Below are 25225 nucleotides of genomic sequence, written 5' to 3' on the forward strand. Positions count from 1 at the left end.
TGAAGATTTGCCTTTCGCAAATCTCCGTATCCGGTTAAATGAGAACGAGAAAATTTCAACGAACTCGGCAGATTTTGTGCAGATAGTAATATTCTTGTTTTTACAGGTGTTACAGGAAAGTAGGTGGCCACCTCATAAAACTGAATAAAACTTAGTGCTAGAAAATGGATATTCCTAGGCCTAGTCACTTTTGAAAGTTCTAGAGGCTGGAATAGTAATTCACACTCTCGAATTCTGAGAATCGAGTTCCACAGAAGCAGTATACTTCTGTGAAGAGTGGAACCTCCATGTAATAATACTTGCCGGTTGGGGGTTGTACGGACCCGGACCATCAAAGTATTAGCGGAATAACCTTCTCATCTCTCGATGAGAATAGTAGGCTTCCTCTGTGTGTAGCGGTTTTATCTCTGTAAGGCACCTCTTCACACTTGCGTTATTTCTACATATTTATTCAACAAACAGAAATTAAAGAAAGATAAGAGTAATCAAAAACCGACCTCGAATACTCTGACAAGGAGCATTTTATACACTCCTTATCAGTAGTATTCTCGGTCAGAGAAACTTCTAGAAAACGGGGTTGACGTCAGAACTTACGTCCATGACACCGTTGTAGATGACTGCATTTATGTTGAAATTGCTGTGAAAGTGAAAAAGATGAGTGGAATTTACAAAGAGAACTTGAGAAGTTTCAATGAAACAATGGAAGAATTTTCGGATGCCGTTCTAATCGTCAATGATGAAAAGTTTTATGTTTCCAAATTGGTAAGTAATGAGTATGTGAAATGCATCTACAGAAGTTCTTAGTTTTTCAGTATCTTGCCACGCATTCTTCATATAAGAAAGCCGGAATTTGGAAATTTTTAATTTGTCACTCACAAATCAAAGTTTTCAAAATTCTCTTGGGGGCACCCAGAAAAATCAAGAAATCGCATTTTCTAAATAATTCTGGGAAATTTCGGGAGTTTCATCAGAGAAAACACATTTTTTCCGAATATCTATTTATTCTGTGCTCCACTCAATTCCTATTCATAATGAGGCAAACATTATAATCACTCAACTCCATTGATACGTAAACTTTATTAGAAAATCAGAAACACAGAATCGGCAATATCGCCAACTCAGTGAAAAACAAATGAACTGAAGGAAAAAATAAATAAAAACACGTGAACTACACAGGGAATAAAAGGATTCCCAGAATCGGCAAGCTTGCCGATACTGTTATTTAAAAAAGATATTCCAAAACATTTAGAAACGTGAACTCGGTGTCATTAAACGTGAACTCGGTGTCATTCGTGGATATTCGAAATCGTGAAAACTGTCAATAGGATAAAGTAGATGCCGAATATGCATATGAAATGGGTGCCGTTCAAGTCTAAGGTGTCTGAAATAATGAGGATTTATAGAAAACTTTGGTTTCTATTACTAACCTTTGTAAAGTATTATTCCAATTGTATCAAAATGATTTCAGTAATAAACCAACACTTATATTTATTGATTAAAAAACAGATAAGAAAACTGATAGATTGGGTCCTGCAATATGAACTTGTATTATGTATATATCTTACCTGTCCGAGAGAAGAACGCTTTTTGAATAGTTTTCCATTGAGATAAACCAAAAATAAAGAACATTGCTCTAGAACTGTGTTTTTTTAAATATAGGGCACGCTGATATTTTTCCAGCGATCTTCATTCCCTGATGCTCACTTGAATGCGAAGAAAATTCATTTCTCATTCAGCGGTAGCAATGTTTTCATTTTTGGTTTATCTCAATGGAAAACTATTCAAAAAGCGTTCTTCTCTCGGACAGGTATGATATATACATAATACAAGTTCATATTGCAGGACCCAATCTATCAGTTTTCTTATCTGTTTTTTTAATCAATAAATATAAGTGTTGGTTTATTACTGAAATCATTTTGATACAATTGGAATAATACTTTACAAAGGTTAGTAATAGAAACCAAAGTTTTCTATAAATCCTCATTATTTCAGACACCTTAGACTTGAATGGCACCCATTTCATATGTATCTACTATAACTTATCAACAGTTTTCACGATTTCGAAGATCGATTTTATCCACGGAGTACCCTTCTACTGGCACCGAGTTCACGTTTTTAAATGTTTTGGAATATCTTTTTTAAATAACAGTATCGGCAAGCTTGCCGATTCTGGGAATCCTTTTCCTCCCTGTGTAGTTCACGTGTTTTTATATTTTTCCTTCAATTAATTTGTTTTTCACAGAGTTGGCGTTATTGCCGATTCTGGGTTTCTGATATTTGAATAAAGTTCACGTATTTATTTTATCAATGGTGTCAAGTTTCAGAAAACGTAAGCTTTATATTAGGTAAAACTGGAAACAACGCATAGTTGTTATTTTACTGAAACTCCCCAACAGAATTATCTACATTTGGTCTGATTGCAACTTTTTCTGACTAAAAACGTTGAATTTTCAGATATAATGCAATTTTTTGCAAAAAAGAAGTTTTCCTGTGAGCAGTCACAGGAATTTTTAAGTTTTTCGTATTTTGTTAATCAAAATCAAAAATTTCCAAATTCTGGCTTTCTTATATTTCAAAACTTTGTTTTTAGGAAAATTCAACGAAGCAAAGAAAACTGAGATCAAACTGTCTGGAATCGATGCGGATGATTTTCAGAACTATCTTGAAGTTCTTTATGGAGAACAAGCAATTGATGGTAATAATGTCTAGATTTTTGTAAGTTTTAAAGTTACAATATTCAGAAATCACTGTCGAAGGAATCCTCATGGTGGCTGACATATACGACACCTCTCTGGTCACTCAGAAATGTGAGAATTTTCTACAGAAAGAATCAAAGAAAGAACTGAAGAAGAAGAAGTTGCAATTGTCTACTCGATACAACTTGCCAAAACTTATGGTGTGTTCACATTACCAAATTATTTACATTTAACAAAGTTTTTTACAGAAACAGTGTCTCGGGGAGATCAAATCAATGGATGATATTGAATCAGTGATTCCCGGAGATATTCACGATTTGGACCCATCGATCATGGCGGAGTTCCTTCAAAGAGCGCTTTATCTTTATAATTCTGAATAAATAAGAGCCAAAGAGTGTGTTACCCAATGAAGTTCACGTATACATTGTAATTGTAAAAACTAGGAGATTATGAGTTTTTTTCTGAAAAAAATGGTATGAAACCTCAGAAATTTAGCTGCTTTCTGATTGTTATATAGAGATTCTTTCTGCCATTCAGTGTAGCGGTATCATCATCTTTATTTAGTGTCAGTTAGACATCATTATGTCCAATAAACATAGATAAGAGAACCGACCAAGACTGGTCGGTGGCAGGGGTTAAATACAAATGTCTTATCAGTTAGTACCGGGAGCTGGTCACTATATGGAAGGTGCTAGAATAAGTGTTTACGTCAGAGGAACTCAAAGAACGTTATGGGGCATGACATCCCCCTTCTTTTGGGAAAGCTCGTCCCGAGCGACTCAAATAAAAAGCTATAGGGGTAAATCGGGAAATGAAATATTTAAAGTGAGTAAATTATCTGATGTAGCGGTAGGTGTAGATAATGTTGATGCCATTGTCCAAAATTGAGTTCATTTCCAACTTCTGTAGTTCCAATCCTTCTCCAAACCATTCCATATTCTGTTGTTGCGATCCTCAGCTTCCGAAGACAAACCATCCTGCTTCTTGTCCTTGTTGCTGTTCCGTTGTAGCATGACTCCTTGACACGATTTGAGTTGTTCCAGATGTTGTTGTTAACGCCATTGATCTTTTTGTAGTGTCCCGTTGAATGAAGCCATTGTTGGTGTCCACAATGATGCCACTGTTTGCCAAGGTTGTAAAATACAAATTTAGCATTTTGTGCCGCCATTTCTTTGTTATCAGTCAGAGAGTTTTCATGATTTGCCAGTAGCACGTCTTACGTTGGCAAGTTTTGTTTTCAAAGGTTTCATCTCGACAGATGAATGAATTGAAATACTTTACTTGCTAAGACTGAATGGTCGACAATCATCTTCTAACTGCTGATCTGTCTTTACTGAATTTCTACTTTTAAGGCAGAATTCAGTTGGGCAAGGTCCGTCTTACACCTTTTATGGGGGTATTAAACGGTTACCTTTTTTTCGGTCAGGTTCCCAATGATTTGTTTTCCGATAGAAAACATCATTGCATATCTCATCTAGTTCTTTAGACGTAACTTTTCCGTACTCGAAATCTTGGCTCGTTCTTTGAAAAGAGTTTCGATCTTACTCGCCACATCAGGTATTTACCGTTATCATCTTCTTTGAGCATGACAACTTAAACCAATTAATCTCTTCTCTGATGTGGATTGAATTCTCTCAAAATTATGAATTTCAAGATATTTCAATACGACATGATTCTCCTTACTTATCATTCATTGATAAGCTTTTTACAGAGTAACGAGCTTCTTTCTTCAAGCTTCGCCTTATTTCATTTCAACTATTTTTTTTCTGGACACGAAGAGAGTGTTTCTGGACACGAAGAGAACAGAATCATGTTGAACGAGCTTGAAGTCATTCCTATCAAAGTACTTGCTTTGATAACGAGCATTTCAGATGTCTAGCTTCACTCTGAATACATTTGAGTGGCGGACTAATAAGATGTTTTGATTATAAAATGATTTCTTAGTTCACTAGCTCTTACAAAAGCGGAGGATTGGTTGACTTTTGCATTAGAGGTAGTTTCTGAGATTTACCAGCTCTGACAGTAGAGAATGGAGAAGATACTGTCACAGGTGGAATCTTTTTTTTTTCTTTTACAAAACCAAGCAATTTGCTGTTGGGTACTCTTTGGTAGCCTAGCAATTGGTCAGAATTATAAAGAAGAACTCGTCATTTCAGAATCAGGTTTCGAACTCTGCACCCTTGTTCACCAAGAGCAGTGTACTCATGGCGAAGGTGGTACCTCCATGTTATATAGAGATTCTTTCTGCCATTCAGTGTAGCGGTATCATCATCTTTATTTAGTGTCAGTTAGACATCATTATGTCCAATAAACATAGATAAGAGAACCGACCAAGACTGGTCGGTGGCAGGGGTTAAATACAAATGTCTTATCAGTTAGTACCGGGAGCTGGTCACTATATGGAAGGTGCTAGAATAAGTGTTTACGTCAGAGGAACTCAAAGAACGTTATGGGGCATGACATGATTATGATTACTGACGTTCGTCGAGACAGAACTTACTGAGCATTTGGCGATTTTATAATCAAAAAAAAATAAAAAAGAGTTCAACTCGGTAAATAAAAAAACACGTGACCAAAAAAATCCGAGAAAAAACTTTCAGAAAAATCTCATTTTTTCCAATTTGACCGTGGCATGACCCTATATTTGTCTTATCCCGTCCTCATTTTTTTCCATATAAATATCGATCGATAGAGTGAAAAGCTTCAGTTTCAACTTTACTGTTGCCCTCTTCTCTCTTCTCGCGAGTCTTCAAGCTTCAAGTCGAATACGAAAATTGAAATGGCCTTATACGCGCTTGCTAAAGAAGCATGTAAAGAATGTAGGTTTATGGTTTTGTTTTCACTCATCCTGTCCCTAATAATTGCAGACATGGAGAGCCCCGACTACAAAGAAGGTCACTATAAAGATCCAAAATATAAAACATGTTGCGAGACATTTGACTTCTGCAGCTTCTACGTTCAAGTGAGTTATTAGCACAACACGCGGGTTACAACCGCGCTCTAATAAAACCAAAGAAAATTGTGTGCGAAATTAAGAGACTCAGAGAAAAATAGACAGTTCTCAAGAGCATTTTGGTAGAGCGCTGTTGTAAAACCTGTGTCGGGCTAATATCGCAAACCCAAGAAAACCTTCATCTCTCAATCTTTTCAGACCTGGTTCTGGGCTCTTGTTGGTGGGCTCATCGCCCTCGCCATCATTGCTTCAATCGTCGGAAGTTGCATCTGTTGCCGTCGTAGAGGAGGTGGAAAAGATGCAAATTTCAATTACGATGATGACAGTGAGCCGAGTGATGACAGCACTTCCAGCACCAAACCCAACCCTGCATGATTCTTGATTTTCGCATGTTTTATCGATTGATCATTGATTTCTTTCGATATGATATACAGTAAACTAATAAAGTAAATAACTAATAGTGAAACCCTTTCCCATTTCTGCCATAACATATTTTTCCACAGATGTGCAAGGTCCGCCACAAAAATGGCGGTTTTCATTGAAAGATACGTCAAAAAACGTCAAATTTAAATTTCGCGCCAACCTTTGTACAACAGAGCGCGTTTACGCTACTTTACGCCTCCTACTGCTATGTTTTTCTGTTTATATAAGCAACAGGTGCATATGTTGTGCAAAGGTCACTCTCATTCTCTGGTCAACCAAAAAAATACTAGAGAGTACCAGACGTGTCGACAACAACATGATCATTTGAATCACACTCCTCCTAACAGATGACCAATTGAGAGATAGTGGGTAGGTGAGAGACGCCTCCTGCGTCTCTCACTATTTCCATGCATATGTAAATCAGTCCTCTCCATCTCTCACTCTACTCCGGCAGAGGAGAATGTGTTCTTCTCCCTATTTCTCTTTCGTTTTGTTGTTTTTTTTTTCGATTTTGGAAAAATGGCTTAGCATTGTTTCAAAAGTTCCTTTTTTCCAGGTTTTGTTTTTGGCCAACTTTACGCTTTTACTCACCTTTTTTACCTGAAAACCAAAAATTATATTTCAGGAAATGTCAGCCCCCAGAGTCATCGAAACCACGTTTGGCGGTCGTAAAATGCATATTATCGGAAAACCGCCAGCTTGGTACCAGACACCTGAAGAGAAGTCCGCATCGAATAGCTACGGAGTCATGGCTTCGGCGACGAAGCCGTTGAACTACTCCAGTGCCAAAGCGGTTCTTGAGCATATGGATGCGAATAAAAGGTGAGAAGGGGGGCTGTTTTAAAATGATGAGTTTTTATACGAATCAGTCCAAATTTTTGAGAAAAAATGTACATTTTCTTCGAGATAATACTAGGGGAAGGTCCTGGAGCCAGTTTGCAGAAATTGGTCGTGACATATAATTAGAATGCGGAGAAAATGCTGATTCCAAATATATAATTATCTTTTTCCCTCGAAGCCTGGTATTCAAGAAAAACGAGTCCAAAGTTCGGAAAAATTGAGAATTTTCACCTTTTTAACACGCGAAAGTTGCAAAAAAATAGTAAAATCACTCAAAAATTAGTTGTCTGGCGTGCTTCTGGCGCGTTTTCTTGAGATTTATCTCAAATTTATATCATCTGCCTTTTTTATGGGCCAAAAAGTACATAAAATTCAAAAATTCACTATTTTTATATCAAATTGTGCGACAACTCTGAAAAATTTCTGAAAAATCGCATATTTTCCATAAATTTTCTGTTTTTGAATTTGAAAACGCGTCAAAGGGGCGCCAGATAATCTAATCTTGAGATAAACTTCATGAAATCGCGGCGACTGCGCACCAAAAACATTCAAAAACGCGCCAGAAGCACGCCAGACAACTCATTTTTCCGTCGTTTTTACCAATTTTTTGCGATTTTTGTGTGTTAAAAAGGTGAAAATTCTCTATTTTTCCGAATTTTGGCCTTGTTTTTCTCGAATACGAGACCTCGAAGGAGAAAACTAGTTATATATTTGGGATCAGCGTTTTCTCAGCTTTCCAATGATATAGGTCAGGATCCATATCTCTCCACATTGACTCCATGAAGCAGTGTTTTTACCGAGTTGAAAAATCTCAAAAAGTTTCCCTGTTTTCCAGAATCGCCCTCGTCGCCAAAAACCCAAAAATATTTGGAGCAATAGACAAGTGCGTTCCATATCACTTCCAAAACTTGAAGTTCAGCCAAGAAGGGATCCTAATCAATCAGAAACTGTTCGCTCGCTTCACTCCCAATCTCGGACACATGCAGATGCTCAAAGCCTTCCTCGGAGCGAATCGAGTTCATTCTGTGGACTGTTTGACTGCCAACGACATGAACTCCATCTCAGGTCTCCCGAAGAATCTGCAGCTGAAGGTCAACAAAATGGTCTTCCGCGATCAAACTCTGCAAGTCCTCCAAGCCGTTCGTCAAGTCATCCTGGCAGAATGCTTCCCACTCAAACATATGTGCATCTTCCCGGATCATCCAGAAGACACAATCCTCAACAACCGGATCACCAGCGCCGACACCGACACGATGGCGTTGATTCTTCCAGAACCAAAATATGGAGAGCCTCAATTCGCAGAGCCACTGAAGATGCTCCGTCACCCAAATGTGGAGATCAACGACTTCGAGATCACATTCAGTGATTTCGTCAGAGTCGCTCAGGATTGGATGAGAAGCCCACGTCCAATCGGCACGAAGTTCGGCATGACGACCAACCGATACCACAAGTATATCGGGGCAGTGTATGGAACACTCGACTGTAAAGTGTTCTCGGATAGGTACGTAATTTTTTTCTATCTGCATGCGTCATATTCGACGACAATTTTTGAAAAAAAAAAACACACTTCATTCGAAATTCGTCAAATTTTCCAAAACTACTCATGTTTTGACTTCTTTGTCAGTGCACTTTTCACAAATTGAATTGGCGGTGGGTCGGCGGTCGGTCCGGTCGGCAGTCGGTCGGCAGTCGTTTCGGTCGGTCGGCTGTCGGTCGATCCGGTCGGCAGTCAGTTGATCCGGTCGGCAGTCGGCCGGCGGTCGGTCCGGTTGGCGAACGGTCGGCGGTCTGACAGCGGTCGGTCGGCGGTCGGACCGATCGGCGAACGGTCGGCGATCAGCCAATCCGGTCGGCGGTCGGTTGGCAGTCGGTCGGTGGTCAGACCGAACCCGACCGAAAAATAGAACTCTTAGGAGGGTTGTGATCTGAATCTAAACATTTATTCTCATAAAAAATATTTTCCAGATCCATGTTCTTCAACTACGGTCTCTGTCTCAAATCTGGAAACGGGCTCTCCTCGGAGATTGTGATCCGCGTCGTCAAATCTCCGTACTTCGAGCAGGAGCTTCCGCTTTTGCACGACCGCGTGCTCTCAATGGTTCTGATGGAGGTGGTGCCAAAAGGACCGGCGGATAGATTCTTCATGTGAGATGATACATTTATCTTTTTCTTTGAATCTCTTCTTTCGAACTCAATTTTTTACTTTTTCATGACTTTTCTCTTTTTCGTTTGAATAACTGTCTGTTACAGTTGCAAGTTAAATCAAGTTGAAATAAAATAATGCTCAAAATGTTTATTCAATAATTTTCAATTTATTATGAAACCGGCAAGACCGTCGCATGGAATCCTTTATCCACTTCCGACCCGGCTCCTCCAGATTTCGGCTCGAAGGTTACTGTAGCCGGGAGAGGGAGATAAGAAAATTTGTTTGAAAATATTTGTTGGTTGGTTTTAACGTTGTTTTATAGCTAATACTTACTACAAGCTCTCACTGAAACTGTAGGACATTTTACTATATAAGTAGCCCAGTGCAATTCTCTGAGTTTTTAAATTTCTATTTATATATGTCGTTTTTTAAAATTAAAATTTTCTTTTTTTGTTGAAATACCACAAACGTCATCCAATAAATAATTACAGCAAACATATGAAACAATTTTCTTATCTATATTTTCTTGCGCCCAGAGACGCTGCCCTGTGATTCTTATCACTTTAGCATACTCTTCTCACTCCTAATTATCGATTTTTCAGTTTGAAAAATGGAAAACCAAGAAGTTTTGAGAAGTAAGCCACTCTCCTATGAAGCGTCGAAGTGTCTTTGCTTAATTTGGGCAATTCGGCAGAAAATGACTAAAAATTCCTTTTTTCAGAGAACACATCAACAGACGGATTCCGGCACTTCGCACTATCAACTCTCGCTTACCATATGTTTTGGTAAATGTAGTCATAACAAGTGCAACTTTTGAAACCAACGGAAGATGTTGGTACACTAAACCAGCCTGGGTACAAGATTCTGAAAATCCATTAAGATTAGTGCCACTTCGAGATGGACAAACTGAGGATGGTGGAAAGAGCGGATTGACCATCATTCAGGATAATTCACGTAAAGCAGCTCGCTATCGTGTTAACAAATCGGCTGAAGAGATTTTGGAGCAACTGTTTGATGAGTACATAAGGGATGGGACAATTGCCAGCGGATCACTTTGTCTTTGTGGAATTCCGAAATTTCTGAAAGGAAGAAGAGAGGATTTGAAGATGAAAGTAAAGAATTTGAACTTGAGAACTCTTCCTGCAGACGATTATGAGCACTTTATTCGGTTTATTGATTTGGGTGTGTTGGAAAATGTCAAGTTTGTTTCTGCGGAGAACTCACTGCCCATTCTTGACAAGCCAGAGGTGAGTGCTTTTGAATTAATAAACGGGGAAGCTCCCCGATTTTTACGGTGTCCCATCATTAAAAGTGTCTAATAGTGAAATGGGATGCACGCGACGCAACCGCGACGCGAACAACGAAACTAAGAAACCATAGTCTCCTCTTTCAGATCAAAACCTGCAAGAACCTCATCGTTACTGTACATAAGTATTTTGTCCCCCCATCAGTCGACCAACTTCTCCGTCTCCGAAATCAACATCTCCATTTCGAAGATTACCGCTTCAATCTTCGTGAACTACAACTGTTTGTAGAGGTAAATAAGCCTAAGTTGGGACGAAATTCAATCGATTTAATTTCAGGACTGGATAACGACAGGCCGAGAGATCGGGACACGCTTCAGTTGGGAGCAGATTCGATTCGAGGACGTATGTGGCATTCTAGAGCATCTGAAGACGCATTTTGGTGCTGATGAAGTGGGATCAAATCTGGAGAATTTTTTCTCCAGCAAAACAATTCTTGGAAATAGTATATCTCTCAAAATCGGAGATGATCGTGAGCTTGTGATGTTTTGTGACAAGAGCAAGATCCAGTCGGAGAGATTTACCAATTATCTATGGGTTTTTGAAATGGAGGTTGTAGCGAGCGCCACTGCCGGTCATGATATCTGAATTTTCGTACTTTTGTTCTTTTTTTTTCTGAATGAAGCATCTGTATTTTAATTGTTATTTATTGCACAATTATCAATAACGGTTACGGGACATTGCCGAACCAGACATTTCAGAATCGAACATTTGGAAACCAAGATATTTTATGTGTCTGGTTACGAAAAGGCAAGCTTACAACAAAAACGAAAACCGCCGGTTTACATTTTTTAAGGAATTCGAGTACTAAGGGTTTTTGGTAGGTAAAAACCTTTCTATTTGAGGGCAAATCCTGAAAATTGAATGAAATTTTCTGGTCTGCAAAAACACCGATCCCTTTTCAGAACCCGGATCGATTTTGACAAGTTTCCGAAGTATCATAAAGCATACGGGGTCAAAACTGTTCAACAACTTTTAAATGACGAATTCGGGAAACTGGAAATCACAAAAACGGTCATACTCCTTATCTTCATTTTATAAACTTTTGAACCTTCGCGTCTCTATATAAACTGCCTCCCCCCTCCGACTAACGTATTGATAACACTACTCTGTAAATGTCAAAATTATATTCTCTTTTCTTCTTATTTTTCAATTTATTCTCCATTATTCATGCCTCTGAAATTGTTTGCCCATCCGGCTTCCAACTAATAAATCAAAATAAATGTCTGAAATTATTTCCAACTAATTTGAAACATTTGGAAGCAGAACTCACTTGTACTAGCTGTGGAGGTACTCTGGTCAATATCAATAATGCGATTGTGAGTTCTCCAGAGATTAATTTTTGATCTACATTTTCTCTTTTTCAGGACAACCGCGCCGTGTCTAACCTAGTTGCTAGCACCAGCGCTACCAGTATTTGGATCGGCACCTTCTGTTTTTCAAGTCGTGATATTTCCACGTGCTATAATGATAACGGCTCTGGAAATTTGACCTACACAAATTTTGCTGCAGGATACCCAAATGTCGGTGAAGGATACGGTGGATGTGTCAGTATGCAGACATCCGGACCGACAGCTGGAAAATGGATAAGTGCTCCTTGTGAGGTTGCCGGGATGCCGTTTGTGTGTGAAGTTCCAGCCACGGTGGCGGGTGAGTTTTATTGCATTTTGGGGTCTAAATGAACTTTTTTAACAGATTCAGTCAATGAACACTAAGAATCTTGACGATAGTCGTAGGCCGACATGGGCCGCCGAGTAACTTGCTTAAAACGTAATATTATGAGCTCAAAAATATATCAAAATGAAGATCTCGGCGAGTTCTATGGCTCTGAAATAAAACGGGTCGGATGGCTATTTGTTAATGTGCTGCGAGCCGGGAGAAAGTGCCAAAACTTTTTATCGATGTTTCTCAGAAACCCGAGATTTCACACTCAAATAATTTTTATTTCTGAATTCACCTCGTTTCAAGCTTTCAGAAAAGTACCCACAAGCCTAGATTTTGTTCAGTTTGGGTCCCACTACAAAAAGGGTTACTGTAGTTTTCGTGGCGAGACCCGAATCGCTCGGAATATAGGCTTGTGGGTACTTTTCTGAACGCTTGAAATGAGATGAGTTTGAAAATTATCATTAAATTTTTGAAAAATTGGGTCCTACCAAAATACTCTTGTTGTTGTTTCAAGACAACTTTTTCGCTTTTTAACAGACGGAACTACAGTGGATACTTTTTCGAGAGTTTCATAACAATCTTCAAATTCAGCTCGTTGAGACGGTTTAAAAAAGTACCCACAAGCCTATGTTCTGAGCGATTTGGGTCTCGCCACGAAAACTACAGTAACCCGGGAGGTTCGTGGTGGGACCCAAAATGAACGGAATCTAGGCTTTTGTGAAAACTTGAAACAAGGTGAACTGAGAAATAAGAATTATTGGAGTGTAGAATCTCAGGTTTCCAAAAAAATTCGAAAATTAAATTTTTGATACTTTTTGCCATCCGGCCCGTAGCAGATCATTGACATTAAAACTGTTGAGATTTACATTTCGCTATATTTTTCAGCTTATAATTTTAAGCGAGTTACGCGCCCGATCTGCAAGTATGTATCTATCTGTCTACATAAAAATTTCCTTAAAATATCCAGACCCGACCTGCACCCATAACTACAACGGCTACTGCTACACCCCATCCCACGAAATGCCCGGATCCTCTCCATCCGCCTCATTTTTCGACGCAGAGAAGATCTGTTTCAATGGAGGTTCCAAAATGGTGTCAATCCATTCAAAACGCGAAATCGACTACATCCGTGAGATCTACAAAGATTCGGAAGTCACCAATCAAATCACGCTGGGCGCTTTTTCCTACGACTCGGATGTGTTCAAGTGGGTCGATAGTTCACGCTGGAATTTCGATTATTTCGATCCGTTGGATATGTCATTTGGAGATTGTTTAGGGATGGATTTGTCGGAGGAGCCTAATAGTGGGATGTGGACTAGAGTCAATTGTTCGACGTCTAATTACTTTTTGTGCAAGAGAAAAATTGCAAGTACCACCAGTACTGTAATGACAAAGGAAGCAGAAAATCTTCAAGGTAGTAAGTCATTTCAGGACATGACATATATGACTGAAAAGCTGAAAAAACGCTGATTCCAAATATATACTCAATTTTTGCCTGGTACTCGAGAAAAATAAAGTCAAAAGTCAGCAAAAATGATAAATGTTTAGAATTTTTTTGCAATATTCAAATCTTTGTAACTTTCTAGAAGCATAACCAAATTTTGGGGTTTCTGGACATTCAGACATTCGGACACACCGACAGACAGAGAGACACAAAATTTGTATTTGGTGTAGTTTTAGGCCCAAACGTCTAACTTTTTTCAACGAAATTTTTTTAAAGTGTTTTTTTTTCAAACTCTTTAAAAAAAATTTTTTTTTTAGTTAAAACTCTCTGGAAACTTGACCAGATCTCAATATCTACATATGTATGATTTTAAAAGTCTTAACTTTATTTTTCATATGAACTACCGTTTAGGTACTTGGAGCCTTAGGCCTCAACCCTTATGCCCAAACTTTGCCTTCGTTTTTCTCGAATACCAGACATTGAGGTCAAAAACTGACTTTGTATATTCGGAATCAGAGTTTTCTCAGCTTTCCAATGGTATAAATCACGTCCCATATCTCTAAACTTACTCTATGACTTTCCCTAGTTACTCAATTTTGGCCAATTTTAAGTAATTTTAAATGATTTTAAGCTATCTTTGACGATCTCAGGCTATCTTGGAGCATCTTTGTTGATCTCACCCATTTGGACCGATCCCAACAAACTTTAGTCAATTTTAGAAAGTCTTATGTGATCCTAGGCGATCTTAGGCTATCTAAGCCGATTTTAAACAATTTTAACCGATTTCAACCGATTTTTGATGATTTTTGACAGTTTTAGAAAATCTTAGGCTATCTTAGGTATTCTTTAACGATATCGGCCAATTTTGGCCGATTTCAACCAATATTAGACAATTTTAAACGATCTCAAGCAATCTAAGCCGATCTCAACCAATTTTAAGAAATCTTAGTCAATTCACCTTGTTTTTCTCGAATACCATGGCTCGAGGGTAAAAATTGAATATATATTTGGAATCAGCGTTTTCAAAGCTTTCCAGTGATATATGTAGGTCATGTCTTGTAACTCCACACTGACTCCATGACCTTCCCTAATTAGCTTCAAACCCTAGTTTTTTTTTCAGTTCTACCCCAACCGGACCCCTTCGACTTCTCTCACTGCAACACCACTCTCTACCTAGCTCCTGGCCAAATCACGTCCCTTGGCTACCCGATATCCCAGCCACCTGCGGCATACTGTACCTGGAAACTTGCAACAGTTGGTGCCTACCGTCTTGGAATATACTTTACTGATATCTCGGTTGCCAAGAGTGTTTATATTTATGATGAGTATGGAAACTTACTGGCGGATCCATCTGGAAATTTGTCGCCGTTTAAAGTGCTGGCACCCACAAATATTATGACAATTACTCATGACGGGTCCAGTGGTGATCATGGTTTTAGTGCCACGTTTTTGTCTTATTAAAATATTTTGTTTCATAAATTCTTCATTCAAAATGTATCAACCCTTTCACCTGGCTGAATTGCGTTGTCTCTTCTGAACACGGGAAAAAGATATTTAGAAACAGATTTGCAATCAAATTGAGACATGAACAGCTGTACGTTTCGCTTGTTGCAGAACAAATACGTGGTTTGGATAATGATGGGTGTCATAAAAAATGTTGAAATGCTCAACTCGATGAATATCTGAAAATGTAGAGAGTGGTCAACGATAACATACAGTACCGGACCAAAAGGTATCAACTTTGGTTGTTTTCAGTGAAAAATGACTAACTTCGAGTGTGTGCCGTAGTAATTCTGAATGTCACACTATAAAAATGTTTGATGGATTATACAGATTAAGGGTAGAACTTCATTTTTGTAGTTGACAACTTTTTTGTACGAACACTCCCTAGAGAGTTATAGTCATTTTAAGACAACAGCTCAAAAATCGTCCTAATTTGCACTGAAATCGGTCGATTGCACTGAAATTGGTCGACAAAGTAATAAGGGAGGTATTACTTTGTCGATATGTAACTTGCTAGGGAGTGTCCGTACAAAAAAGTTGTCAACTACAAAAATAAATTTCTACCCTTGATCTGTATGATCCTTTACAGTTTTCTTGATGTGATAATCAGAATTGCTATGACACACTCTCAAAGTTGGTCATTTTCCACTGAAAACAGCAAAAGTTGATACTTATGGTTACCTACATACATACTTGTCAACCGGGCCGAAACGGGTTCATGAGACAAACTGATTTCTATCAGCTGAAAAATATTCCAAAATGTGGACTGAGTTCTATCTCCGCGACCTACTAAAAGGGGCATTCTAGCCCGGCCCGTAGTTGACAGTGATAAAAATACAGTGACCAAGTTACACTGCACTCCGCTCAATCCAGTTTGTCAGTGTAACTTGGTTACTGTAGCTTTGGTTACTGTACCGCGGACCTTCCGGATTCCGAAATTCCGGAATTCCGGTTTTTTTTGACATTCCGGTTCCGGTCTTTTGAGTTTTCTTTTTCCGGAATCCAGAAGTTGAATTTTAAAAATTTTTTTGAGTTTAAAAGACAACTATAGTACTTTTTTTTCGGTTTTGATCCTCAAAAGTAGTTTAACCTTTATTTATCATTTTAAAAAACTTGAAAGAATGACCTTGCAAATTTAGCGAATCATTCCGAATTCCGGATTCCGAAATTCCAGATTTGGAAAATTTTATTCCGGTTCCGGATTCCGAAAATGTAAAATCTCATTCCGGTTCCTTATTCCATAAAAATAAAGCGACCAAAATACAGTGACCAAGTTACACCGCACTTTGCTCAATCCTGTTTGTCAGTGTAACTTGGTCACTGTATTTTAGTCAACTAGGGGCCTGGCTAGAAACAATTTTTGCTTTTTTTTGCCCCGTGGCACTTTACTGGGCCCGTAGTACATTATCCACCAGCCATTTGTCCTGTAGTAGGTCAGAGACATAGAACTAGCTGAGATCTACATTTTTGTACATAAGTTCATGCCCGGTTGACAGGTGTGGTAACTTATAAGTTATTTTGAAAAACACTCACAAACTCTCTAGCGGACATTTCTAGGTGTGCCGCATAGCTGGTTCCCCCAAAAATCGATATAACAAAACACATCTGTTAAATAATGAGATTATACCGTATCTCCTGTTCCTGTTTCCACTTACTAATTTTGTCACAAATATGAATAAGGCTTGATATTTGATATACTTCTCTGGTTGAAACTGTGCTACAGATGGTAGATGAGCAAGTTTTCGTACACTTGAATACATAGGTCCGTATAATATTATTGATGAAATTGCTAGGAAATCCAGAGAAAATATAACAGTCGTAAAAATGTAATCGAGTAAATCTACAGTCTCGTTACCGCTAGTACTATAGCCAAGATAACTGGTTGCATTTGAAGTGGTAAAAAATAAAACTAGTTTGGTGAATTTCAATCCGATATTTAACAGAATCGACGAAATGTAGAAGATTATAAGAAAAAGTTTCCAAGAGGAGAAAGTGAAATATTTCTCAGAGTTCCGTGCGAAATATAAAAGAAATCTTTGAACAGCTAGTATAACCAATAAAATATTGAAAATTGGGGAAGTTGCAACGGAGAGAACGTATACAATTGGTAATGTGTAAATTATAATTGGGATGTAAACTTCTTCCCAGTTTTTACTGTAATTCAGGAGGACTGTAGTCATATTTTTCGATTTCAGATTTCGGATAATTCAGATGATTCTAAGAAACATTTTTCATTGGAGCATATGCTTAATTCCCGTTCTTCTGAAATTTATTGGAAAATGTAAAAAATCTTGTCCGAGAGGACAAGACTGTCGTGCTGAAAAACTCTTCCATCTAGGCCAAGAGAACGGTCTTGTAATTTACTGTGACAAAAGTTACACTGACAAAAGTTACAGTGACCAACTTTCGTTAAACTCTAGACGTGTTTTATCGTGAAGCTACCAGTAAAAAAAATCATATTAAAAAATTAGTTTTCTTCAAAATTACTGGAAATTAAATGCGTACACGTGCTCCATTTCTTAGAATTATCTGAAGTATCATAATCTGAAATTAAAAAAAACTCACTAATTCACAGCAAATATAAAAATTAAAACGATATAGAACCCACTCATAGCACAGGAGACATAATAAAAGTGGGATAAAATGGGGTGCGTTGGAGACTGAAAAAATCAGTTTGACCGTCCAAAAACCTTTAAAAACCCTTACCTGCTTCTCATTTTTTGATTTTTAAGTCGCACAACATAGTAAGCAGGAAATGAAAAAATAGAAAATATCATAGAAATAGTAACAGACACCACGAGAAAAAATTCTGATATGATTGATCCAATCCAAATGAAATATAATTTTTCAATTGGAGCAATTTGATTAGGATCTAGATTTATGATACTTGAAAAATTGGAGAAAGGCATTTGATGTCTGGAAAAATGAAAAATGAAAGGTTTTCGATGTTTGTTGTGCGAATGAAATTTTTCACCTGTTCAATTCTCAATCAGTTTTTAAACTTTGATAGCATGAAAAAGGCCAAAAAATAGCCAAAAACATTCTAGCCGAGCACGAGGCACATTAACCCAAACTACAATGATCAAGTTACACTGACAAACAGGGTTGTGCGGTGTAACTTGGTCTCTGTAAACAACAAAAACGGTATTTTCGTGGTAGGATTCATTTTTTCGAGAATTTCATTTTGATTTTCAAATTCAGCTCGTTGAGACGGTTTAGAAAAGTACCCATAAGCCAATATTCTGAGCGTTTGGGATCTCGCCACGAAAACTACAGTAACCCGGGAGGTTCGTGATGGGCCCCAAAGTGAACGGAATCTAGGCTTGTGGGTACTTTTCTGAAAGCTTGGAACGAGGTGAAATCAGAAATAAAAACAATTTGAGTGTAGAATCTTAGGTTTCCGAGAAATTTCTAAAATTATAATATTTATTGAAAAAAAGTAAATCAATACGGCAAGATAGTGGCACTAAACCCATGAAATTGAAGCTCTGCATCCTTCGCGGAGTCATGTGTCAACGTCACCATATTATACGGTGCCAAAACACTAAACGGTTTCATTTCATATTTTGGACTAGCCAGCAAATTATTCTTCTCATCGTAGATATTCACCGGATACATAACAGAAAAGTCAGTGAAGTAGATGCCAAGACGATAGGCACCAACTACTGCCACTTTCCAGGTACAGTATGTCGCAGGTGGCTGGGATATCGGGTAACCGAAGGAGGTAATGACTCCAGGAGCAATGAATAGGGTAGAGTTGCAGAGATCAGAGAGGTCAAGGTGTTGGATTCGGAGTTCTGAAAAAATGTCAAAAATTTCATTTTTTAAATTTCTCGAAAACCTGAAATCCTACACTTAAATAATTTTTATTTCTCAATTCACCTCGTTTCAAGCATTCTGAAAAATACCCACAAGCCTAGATTCCGTTCACTTTGGGTCCCACCACGAACCTCCCGGGTTATTGTAGCGTTCGTGGCGAGACCCAAATCGCTCAGAATCTAGGCTCGTGGGTACTTTTCTGAACCGTCTCAACGAGCTGAATTTGAAAATCAATATGAAATTCTCAAAAAAAGTGGACCCTATCAAGAAAATACTCTAATTGTTATTTCAGACCAAATTTTCGCGTTAAGAAGGAACTACAGTGACCTGTTTGTCAGTGTAACTTGGTCATTCTATTTTTGTCACTGTATTTCAATTGACTACGGGCCGGATCCCTTTTTTGATCATTTTTAAAGTTTTTTTTAGTCATACCTCGTTTTTCAGTGGCCATCTGGAATTTGAATTTTGGATTGACGTCTTTCTCCTCCTCCTTCTGCTGTTCCTCTTTTCCAGCTACAGTAACCGCCACTCCCGCTTTCCTTTTGCACACAAAATAGTTCACTGTCTGGCAATTGATCTGAGACCACATCCCATTATCCACCCGACTCGACAAATCCATTTGCAAACAATTTCCCTTTGTCGTTGCCAGCGGATCAAAGTTATCATAATCAAAACTGGATCCATCTGTCCAGTCGAATGTGTCTTGCATGAATGCCTGAGCTCCCAATGTGATCTGTTGGATTCCAGAATTTGTGTAGAGACTCTTGATATAGTCGATTTCAGGTTTGGAGTGGATGGATACCAGTCTAGCGTTGATCGACTTGCAAATGTTCTGGGCGGTTGAGTAGGTGGTGTTAGGAGTGTTGATGGAGAGCTCATGAGATGGCAGGTAGCAGTTTCCGTTGTAGTTATGGGTGCACGCTTTGTCTGAAAATTAATTTTCGACGTTTCTCGGAAACCTGAGATCCTACAATCAAATAATATTTATTTCTGAATTCATCTTGTTTCAAGCTTTCAGAAAAGTACCCACAAGCCTAGATTCCGTTCATTTTGGGTCTCACCACGAACCTCCCGGGTTACTGTAGTTTTCGTGGCGAGACCCAAATCTCTCAGAATATAGGCTTGTGGGTACTTTTCTAAAAGCTTGAAACAAGGTGAATTTGAAAATTTTGAAAAATTGGATCTTACCAAGAAAATACCCTTATTGTTGTTTTAAGACAAACTTTTTATTTTCCTGAAATTTCCTTACCATTCACCGTCGACGGTGCCTCACAAACATACTCCAGTCCTGTGTATTCACATGGAGAACTAAACCATTTTCCAACATCCGAACCGTAAGTTGTCATATAAACACATCCACCGTATTGAGCATCTCTTTTCGGGTGTCCTGTGGCAAAGTTACTGTAGGTGAGTGGTCCTGAGTTGTCATCTAGGTAGCAGGAAGTGGTGACGTTGGAGAAGCAGTAGACACCCAACCAGACGAATGGGTTACTGTGGCCTCCTGCCAGGTCGGACACGGCGCGGTTGTCCTTGAAATATTTGAATTTGGGGTGGAAAAATAAGGGTATTTTTTCGTGGTGGGATCCAATTTTTCGAGAATTTCATAAAATAATTGTTTTCGAATTCAGCTCGTTGAGACGGTTTAGAAAAGTACCCACAAGCCTATATTCTGAGCGATTTGGGTCTCGCCACGAAAACTACAGTAACCCGGGAGTCTCGTGGTGGGACCCAAAGTGAACGGAAGCTAGGCTTGTGGGTACTTTTCTGAAAGCTTGAAACGAGGTGAATTCAGAAATGAATATTATTTGGATGTAAAATCTCAGGCTTCCGAGAAATTTCGTGGAAAACCAAAAAATAGAGAATCAGAACCAAAAAGCAATTTTACTTACTTTTGAAATTTCGGTCAGCTGGATTCAAATTTTTTCACAAAAATTTTTGACATTTTTTGACATTTTTGTAAATAATAGTCATAGTCGAAAAGTCTCCTTTTTGGAAAAACTTCAAAAAACTAAATTTTTTCAACTTTTTTGTACTGTAGCACAATTATGTATTTTAAAAAGAAACTTTACAGTCAGAATCTCATTTTTTTCTAATTTAAAAGCATAGAACTATCAATTACAGATGATACGGACAATAAATGCCAAAATTAACACTTAGTTACTCACCGCAGAATTCTTAATAGTCGCCAGAGACCCTCCATATCCTCTACAGACGGCTTCCGCCTCATCATGCAGCTTGTAATCCGGGAACGATTTCAGACATTTCTTGCGGTTGACCAATTTGAAACCATCTGGACAAACGGGTGTGGAAGCGGCGTATGTAGAGCAGAATAGGGAGAACAGAGCGAATAAAATATATGAATTCATTTTTCTGTGAGCTTATCATAGTCCAGAGCACATTGTCGGTTTTTATAGACAGTATTGTCATCGTGTCAGTGGAAAACGTGTCTGATAAAATACAAACTACACAAATTGCTTTTGATGATAAGGAAGTGAGGGACATGAAAAATGACGACACAGGTCAAAAAACCAATTTTTAAAAATTATTTTAAAAAATTATCATAACAAAAATAGGCAAAAACACGAAAAGAACAACTGGAAAACAGGATAAATATTTTAAAAACAAAAAAGAAGGACATCTGGACAAACAGATAGTGTGACAGACAACCCCGCCGACACGCCCGGGGACGAGCCCCGCCCATTTTCCGTGGGTTGTGCTTTTGTCATGATTTTACGAATTATCAAACCAAAAGACCATTACTTTCACTCTCTTTCATCACTTATCAACACTTTCAGCGTCTCTTCAAGATGATGACAATTTCGGCCATGCACCTATAAAACCAAGCCGCTAGACTAGTTAGCGTATTCTCGAAAAATGAAATCTTTTATATTTTTATTTTTCTTGGTTATTCTGAGTTTTCTAGCGGAATTATCGGACGCTAAAATTGCATGCCCTACTGGCTTTGCGTTGGTCAATCAGCAGAAGTGTCTGAAAATATTTCCGAATCACTTGAAGCATTTGGAGGCGGAGCTTGACTGCACTCATTTTGGAGGGACTCTTGCTACTATTCATAACGCTATTGTGAGTTTTTTCTAGGATCCAATCCAATTTTTCGAGAATTTTATGATGATTTTCGGATTCAGCTCGTTGAGACGGTTTAGAATAGTACCCACACGCCTATATTCTGAGCGATTTGGGTCTCGCCACGAAAGTAACCTGGGTACGGTAGTTTTCGTGGTGGGACCCGAAGTGAAGGAAACCTGGGCTTGTGGGTACTTTTCTGAAAGCGTGAAACGAGGTGAACTCAGAAATAGAAATTATTTGAGTGTAGGGTCTGAGCTTTTCAAGAAATGTCGAGAATTAATTTTTGGCTTTTACCAGGATAACCGCGCCGTATCCAATTTCGCTGCCAACGCCGGAGTTCAAAACGCGTGGATTGGTGTCTTTTGCTTTGAGAATCAAACCACTTCTTGCTATTATGACGACAACTCGGGACCCCTCAGCTATAATAATTTTATTCCCGGGCACCCGAGACTAGACAATGATTACGGTGGATGTGTGTACATGACGACCACCGGGAAAAATGCTGGACAGTGGTCGAGTGGACCGTGTGGAGTGGTGGGACTGGCGTTTGTTTGTGAGGTCCCGACTACGGTAGCAGGTTGGTATTTTTAAAAATGAAATTTTCTGATAGTTTTCGAAAAAAAACCGTTAGAAAAACTCGAAATTTTTTCTTCAAAAAGGAAGTAACAAAAATAGGGAATTTTCGATTTTTCCTTAAATTTTTAAAAGTTTTGTACTAAAAAACATGGTTTTTCTTGAAACACTTAAAGTACAAACTCATGATTTTCGCCTCCTGAAAACTCTATTTTTCAGACAGTTTTCTTGAAATTTAGTTTCGAAATTTTCGGTTTTTTCGGCCAAAAATTTTCGGAAAAAAGTTTTTTTATTTTTATTTCTGAGTTTCCTAGGAAAATTGTTAACGTTTGAAAATAAGGTATAGTTTTTGCATTATAAAAAATATTTAATTTTTGCAAAACATTGGAATTTTTAAAAATTTGACAAAAAAACCCATATTTTCAAAGTCCCGAAAGCCCGGAAAATTGGAGCCAAAATTCAAAAATCAAGTTTCTAAAAAAAATTTGAATTTTTCTCCCGAAATGCTCTAATTTTTTACTATAATCCAGAATAAGAAGAAATTCTGAAAAATCATTTAGAAGTGTTCTCATTTTCGATGAAAAAGCCGAATCTTCAAAAATTTTGCAAGACCCGGTATGGAAATTCTCAATTTCCGGTCTCAATTTTTTTTCATTCCGTTGAATAGCAAAGCAATTTTTAGGAACGTTTTCTAAAATTTTATGTTCTTCAGATCCCACGTGCTTGCACAACTTCAATGGTAACTGCTACCTGCCATCCCATGAACTAACCGGTTCCCCACCCAACGCCACTTATTCCGATGCTCGAGGAATCTGTCATTCCAACTCTGCAGAGCTCGCTTCGATTCATTCCCATCAAGAAATTGATTTCATCCGATCAATCTACAAAGACCTCGATTTCTATTCCGTTTTGATTGGTGGTCAGGTATCGGCGGATGTTAACAATGTTACCTGGGTGGATGGTTCAGATTTCGACTATAATTATATGAATCCGATTGGACAGACAGATGGCAATTGCCTTCAGATGAACACGATCAAAAGTCAGACTAATAATGGATTATGGTCAAAATTTAAATGTGAAAGGATCAATTACTTCTTGTGCAAGAGGAAAATTGGGGATGCTGCTGTAAATCCCAAATTTAAGAGTGTAGCCAAAGTTATTGGTAGGTTGAAAAACATATATTTCAGGGCTGTGCGAAAAATTTTCCTTTTTTTTGGGTGTTTTCGAATAGTTTTGTAGCGAAAAATCGGATTGTTTTCAAAAAAATGTAGTAACAAAAATAATGATTTTCGATTTTTTCTGAAAAAAAAAACAGCTTTCTGTGGGTTGGTCCTTGAAGTACTTACAGTTTTCCTACAAATTCAAGATTTTTGCCTCATAAAAACTAATTTTTTCAGACAGTTTTCTTGAATTTTTTTTTCGAATTTTCCAGTTTTTTCGGTAAATTTTTTTCGAAAAACAAAATTTTATCGATTTTTTTCGGAGGTTTTTTTGTTGAACAAATCAGTCTAAAATAACACGAAATCAACAAAAATGTCAAATTTTCAAAGTTTTCAAAAAAAATTTGTGGCCGAGAAATTTTATTGGTGGCCTAGGAACCCAAACCCTTGATTTTTTTGGCTTATTCCCGACATTTTGGTGTTTTTCCGTTTTCGGAATGTCCTGGTCATCAAAAAACATAATTTTGGAGTGGTGGTCTAGAAAACCACTTGGTGGCCTAGAAACCCGAATTTTCGATTTTCAAGGTTTATTGCTATCTAGAATTACACGAAATTCATAAAAATTTCGAAAAAAAAATTTGGTGGCCGAAAAATTTTTTTGGTGGCCTACAAACCCAAATCCTTGATTTTCTCGATTTTTTTTGCCGAAATTTCTGGTGTTTTTCCACTTTCAGAAGGTCCTGGTCATCAAAAAACATAACTTTGGAGTGGTGGCCTAGAAAACCACTTGGTGGCCTAGAAACCCGAATTTTCGATTTTCAAGGTTATTCTGAAAGTACATAGTACAATTTTTTAAATTCCAGACAAACCTACCCATACCATCAATCTTGCCGACGCATCCCACTGTAACTCTACATTGTTTTTGGCTCCTGGAATAGTCACTACCCTGGGATACCCTAACTCAGTAGAAGGTGTTTTCTGTACCTGGAAAATAGGAGTACTTGGTGCGTATCGTGTCGGAATCTACTTCACTGACTTCTCGATAAACGGAGCTTTGAATATTTATGATGAATATGGAAACTTGATTGAGGCCCCGTCGATTTCGAGGTACCCATTCCAGGCGTTAGGTCCGACAAATCTAGTCTCGATGACGCATGACTCGAGATATGAGAAACCTGGGTTATATCATGGATTTAGTGCAACTATCTTGCCATATTAAATGTTTTTTTCGAATAAATGTTTCTCATTGATTTTTTTGTTCTGAAAATGATTTAAGGATGTACAGTGGTAAAATTTCGAAAAAATAATTGGTGGCTTAGGAACACAAATCCTTGATTTTCTTGGGTTTTTTACCAAAGTTTTTGTGATTTTCATTTTCAGAAGGTCCTGGTCATCAAAAAACACCCGTTTTGAGTGGTGGCCTAAAAAATATAAAAAAGGACAGAAAATCAAAAATTCGGGTTTCTAGGCCACCAATCCAAAACTATGTTTTTGATGACCAGGACCTTTTGAAAATGAAAAAAAAACACGAAAATTTCAGAAAAAAAACTGAGAAAATCAAGGATTAGGGTACCTAGGCCACCAAAAAAAATTTCTCGGCCACTAAATTTTTTTT

The 25225-nt window shown here is 38.0% G+C and overlaps 6 protein-coding genes across 6 annotated transcripts; 5 read left to right on the forward strand and 1 right to left on the reverse strand.

Moving 5' to 3' along the window:
• Positions 1–654: 654 nt before the first annotated feature.
• On the forward strand, positions 655–3076 carry GCK72_007617 (uncharacterized protein; the record flags this gene model as incomplete). Its single annotated transcript, XM_053726330.1, has 5 exons — positions 655–762; positions 1681–1807; positions 2591–2695; positions 2742–2896; positions 2945–3076. The coding sequence occupies 5 exons, from the start codon at positions 655–657 to the stop codon at positions 3074–3076; spliced, it is 627 nt and encodes a 208-aa protein (XP_053590524.1).
• Positions 3077–5475: 2399 nt separating this feature from the next.
• Positions 5476–6024, forward strand: GCK72_007618 (uncharacterized protein; the record flags this gene model as incomplete). Its single annotated transcript, XM_053726331.1, has 3 exons — positions 5476–5515; positions 5564–5658; positions 5848–6024. 3 exons carry the CDS (start codon positions 5476–5478, stop codon positions 6022–6024), a joined length of 312 nt encoding a protein of 103 aa, XP_053590525.1.
• Positions 6025–6700: 676 nt separating this feature from the next.
• GCK72_007619 (uncharacterized protein) lies at positions 6701–10950 on the forward strand (the record flags this gene model as incomplete). The annotated part of the gene is made up of 6 exons (XM_053726332.1): positions 6701–6894; positions 7748–8413; positions 8878–9057; positions 9780–10305; positions 10452–10595; positions 10642–10950. The coding sequence occupies 6 exons, from the start codon at positions 6701–6703 to the stop codon at positions 10948–10950; spliced, it is 2019 nt and encodes a 672-aa protein (XP_053590526.1).
• GCK72_007620 (uncharacterized protein) lies at positions 7974–8438 on the reverse strand (the record flags this gene model as incomplete). Its single annotated transcript, XM_053726333.1, has 1 exon — positions 7974–8438. The coding sequence occupies one exon, from the start codon at positions 8436–8438 to the stop codon at positions 7974–7976; it is 465 nt and encodes a 154-aa protein (XP_053590527.1).
• Positions 10951–11477: 527 nt separating the features above from the next.
• On the forward strand, positions 11478–14932 carry GCK72_007621 (uncharacterized protein; the record flags this gene model as incomplete). Its single annotated transcript, XM_053726334.1, has 4 exons — positions 11478–11681; positions 11730–12012; positions 12995–13441; positions 14592–14932. The coding sequence occupies 4 exons, from the start codon at positions 11478–11480 to the stop codon at positions 14930–14932; spliced, it is 1275 nt and encodes a 424-aa protein (XP_053590528.1).
• A 6735-nt stretch (positions 14933–21667) lies between these two features.
• GCK72_007622 (uncharacterized protein) lies at positions 21668–24829 on the forward strand (the record flags this gene model as incomplete). The annotated part of the gene is made up of 4 exons (XM_003107181.2): positions 21668–21874; positions 22175–22454; positions 23163–23612; positions 24474–24829. 4 exons carry the CDS (start codon positions 21668–21670, stop codon positions 24827–24829), a joined length of 1293 nt encoding a protein of 430 aa, XP_003107229.2.
• Positions 24830–25225: the final 396 nt, after the last annotated feature.

This window comes from Caenorhabditis remanei, chromosome II (assembly GCF_010183535.1).
Source record: "Caenorhabditis remanei strain PX506 chromosome II, whole genome shotgun sequence".
Classification (NCBI taxonomy): Eukaryota; Metazoa; Nematoda; class Chromadorea; order Rhabditida; family Rhabditidae; genus Caenorhabditis; species Caenorhabditis remanei.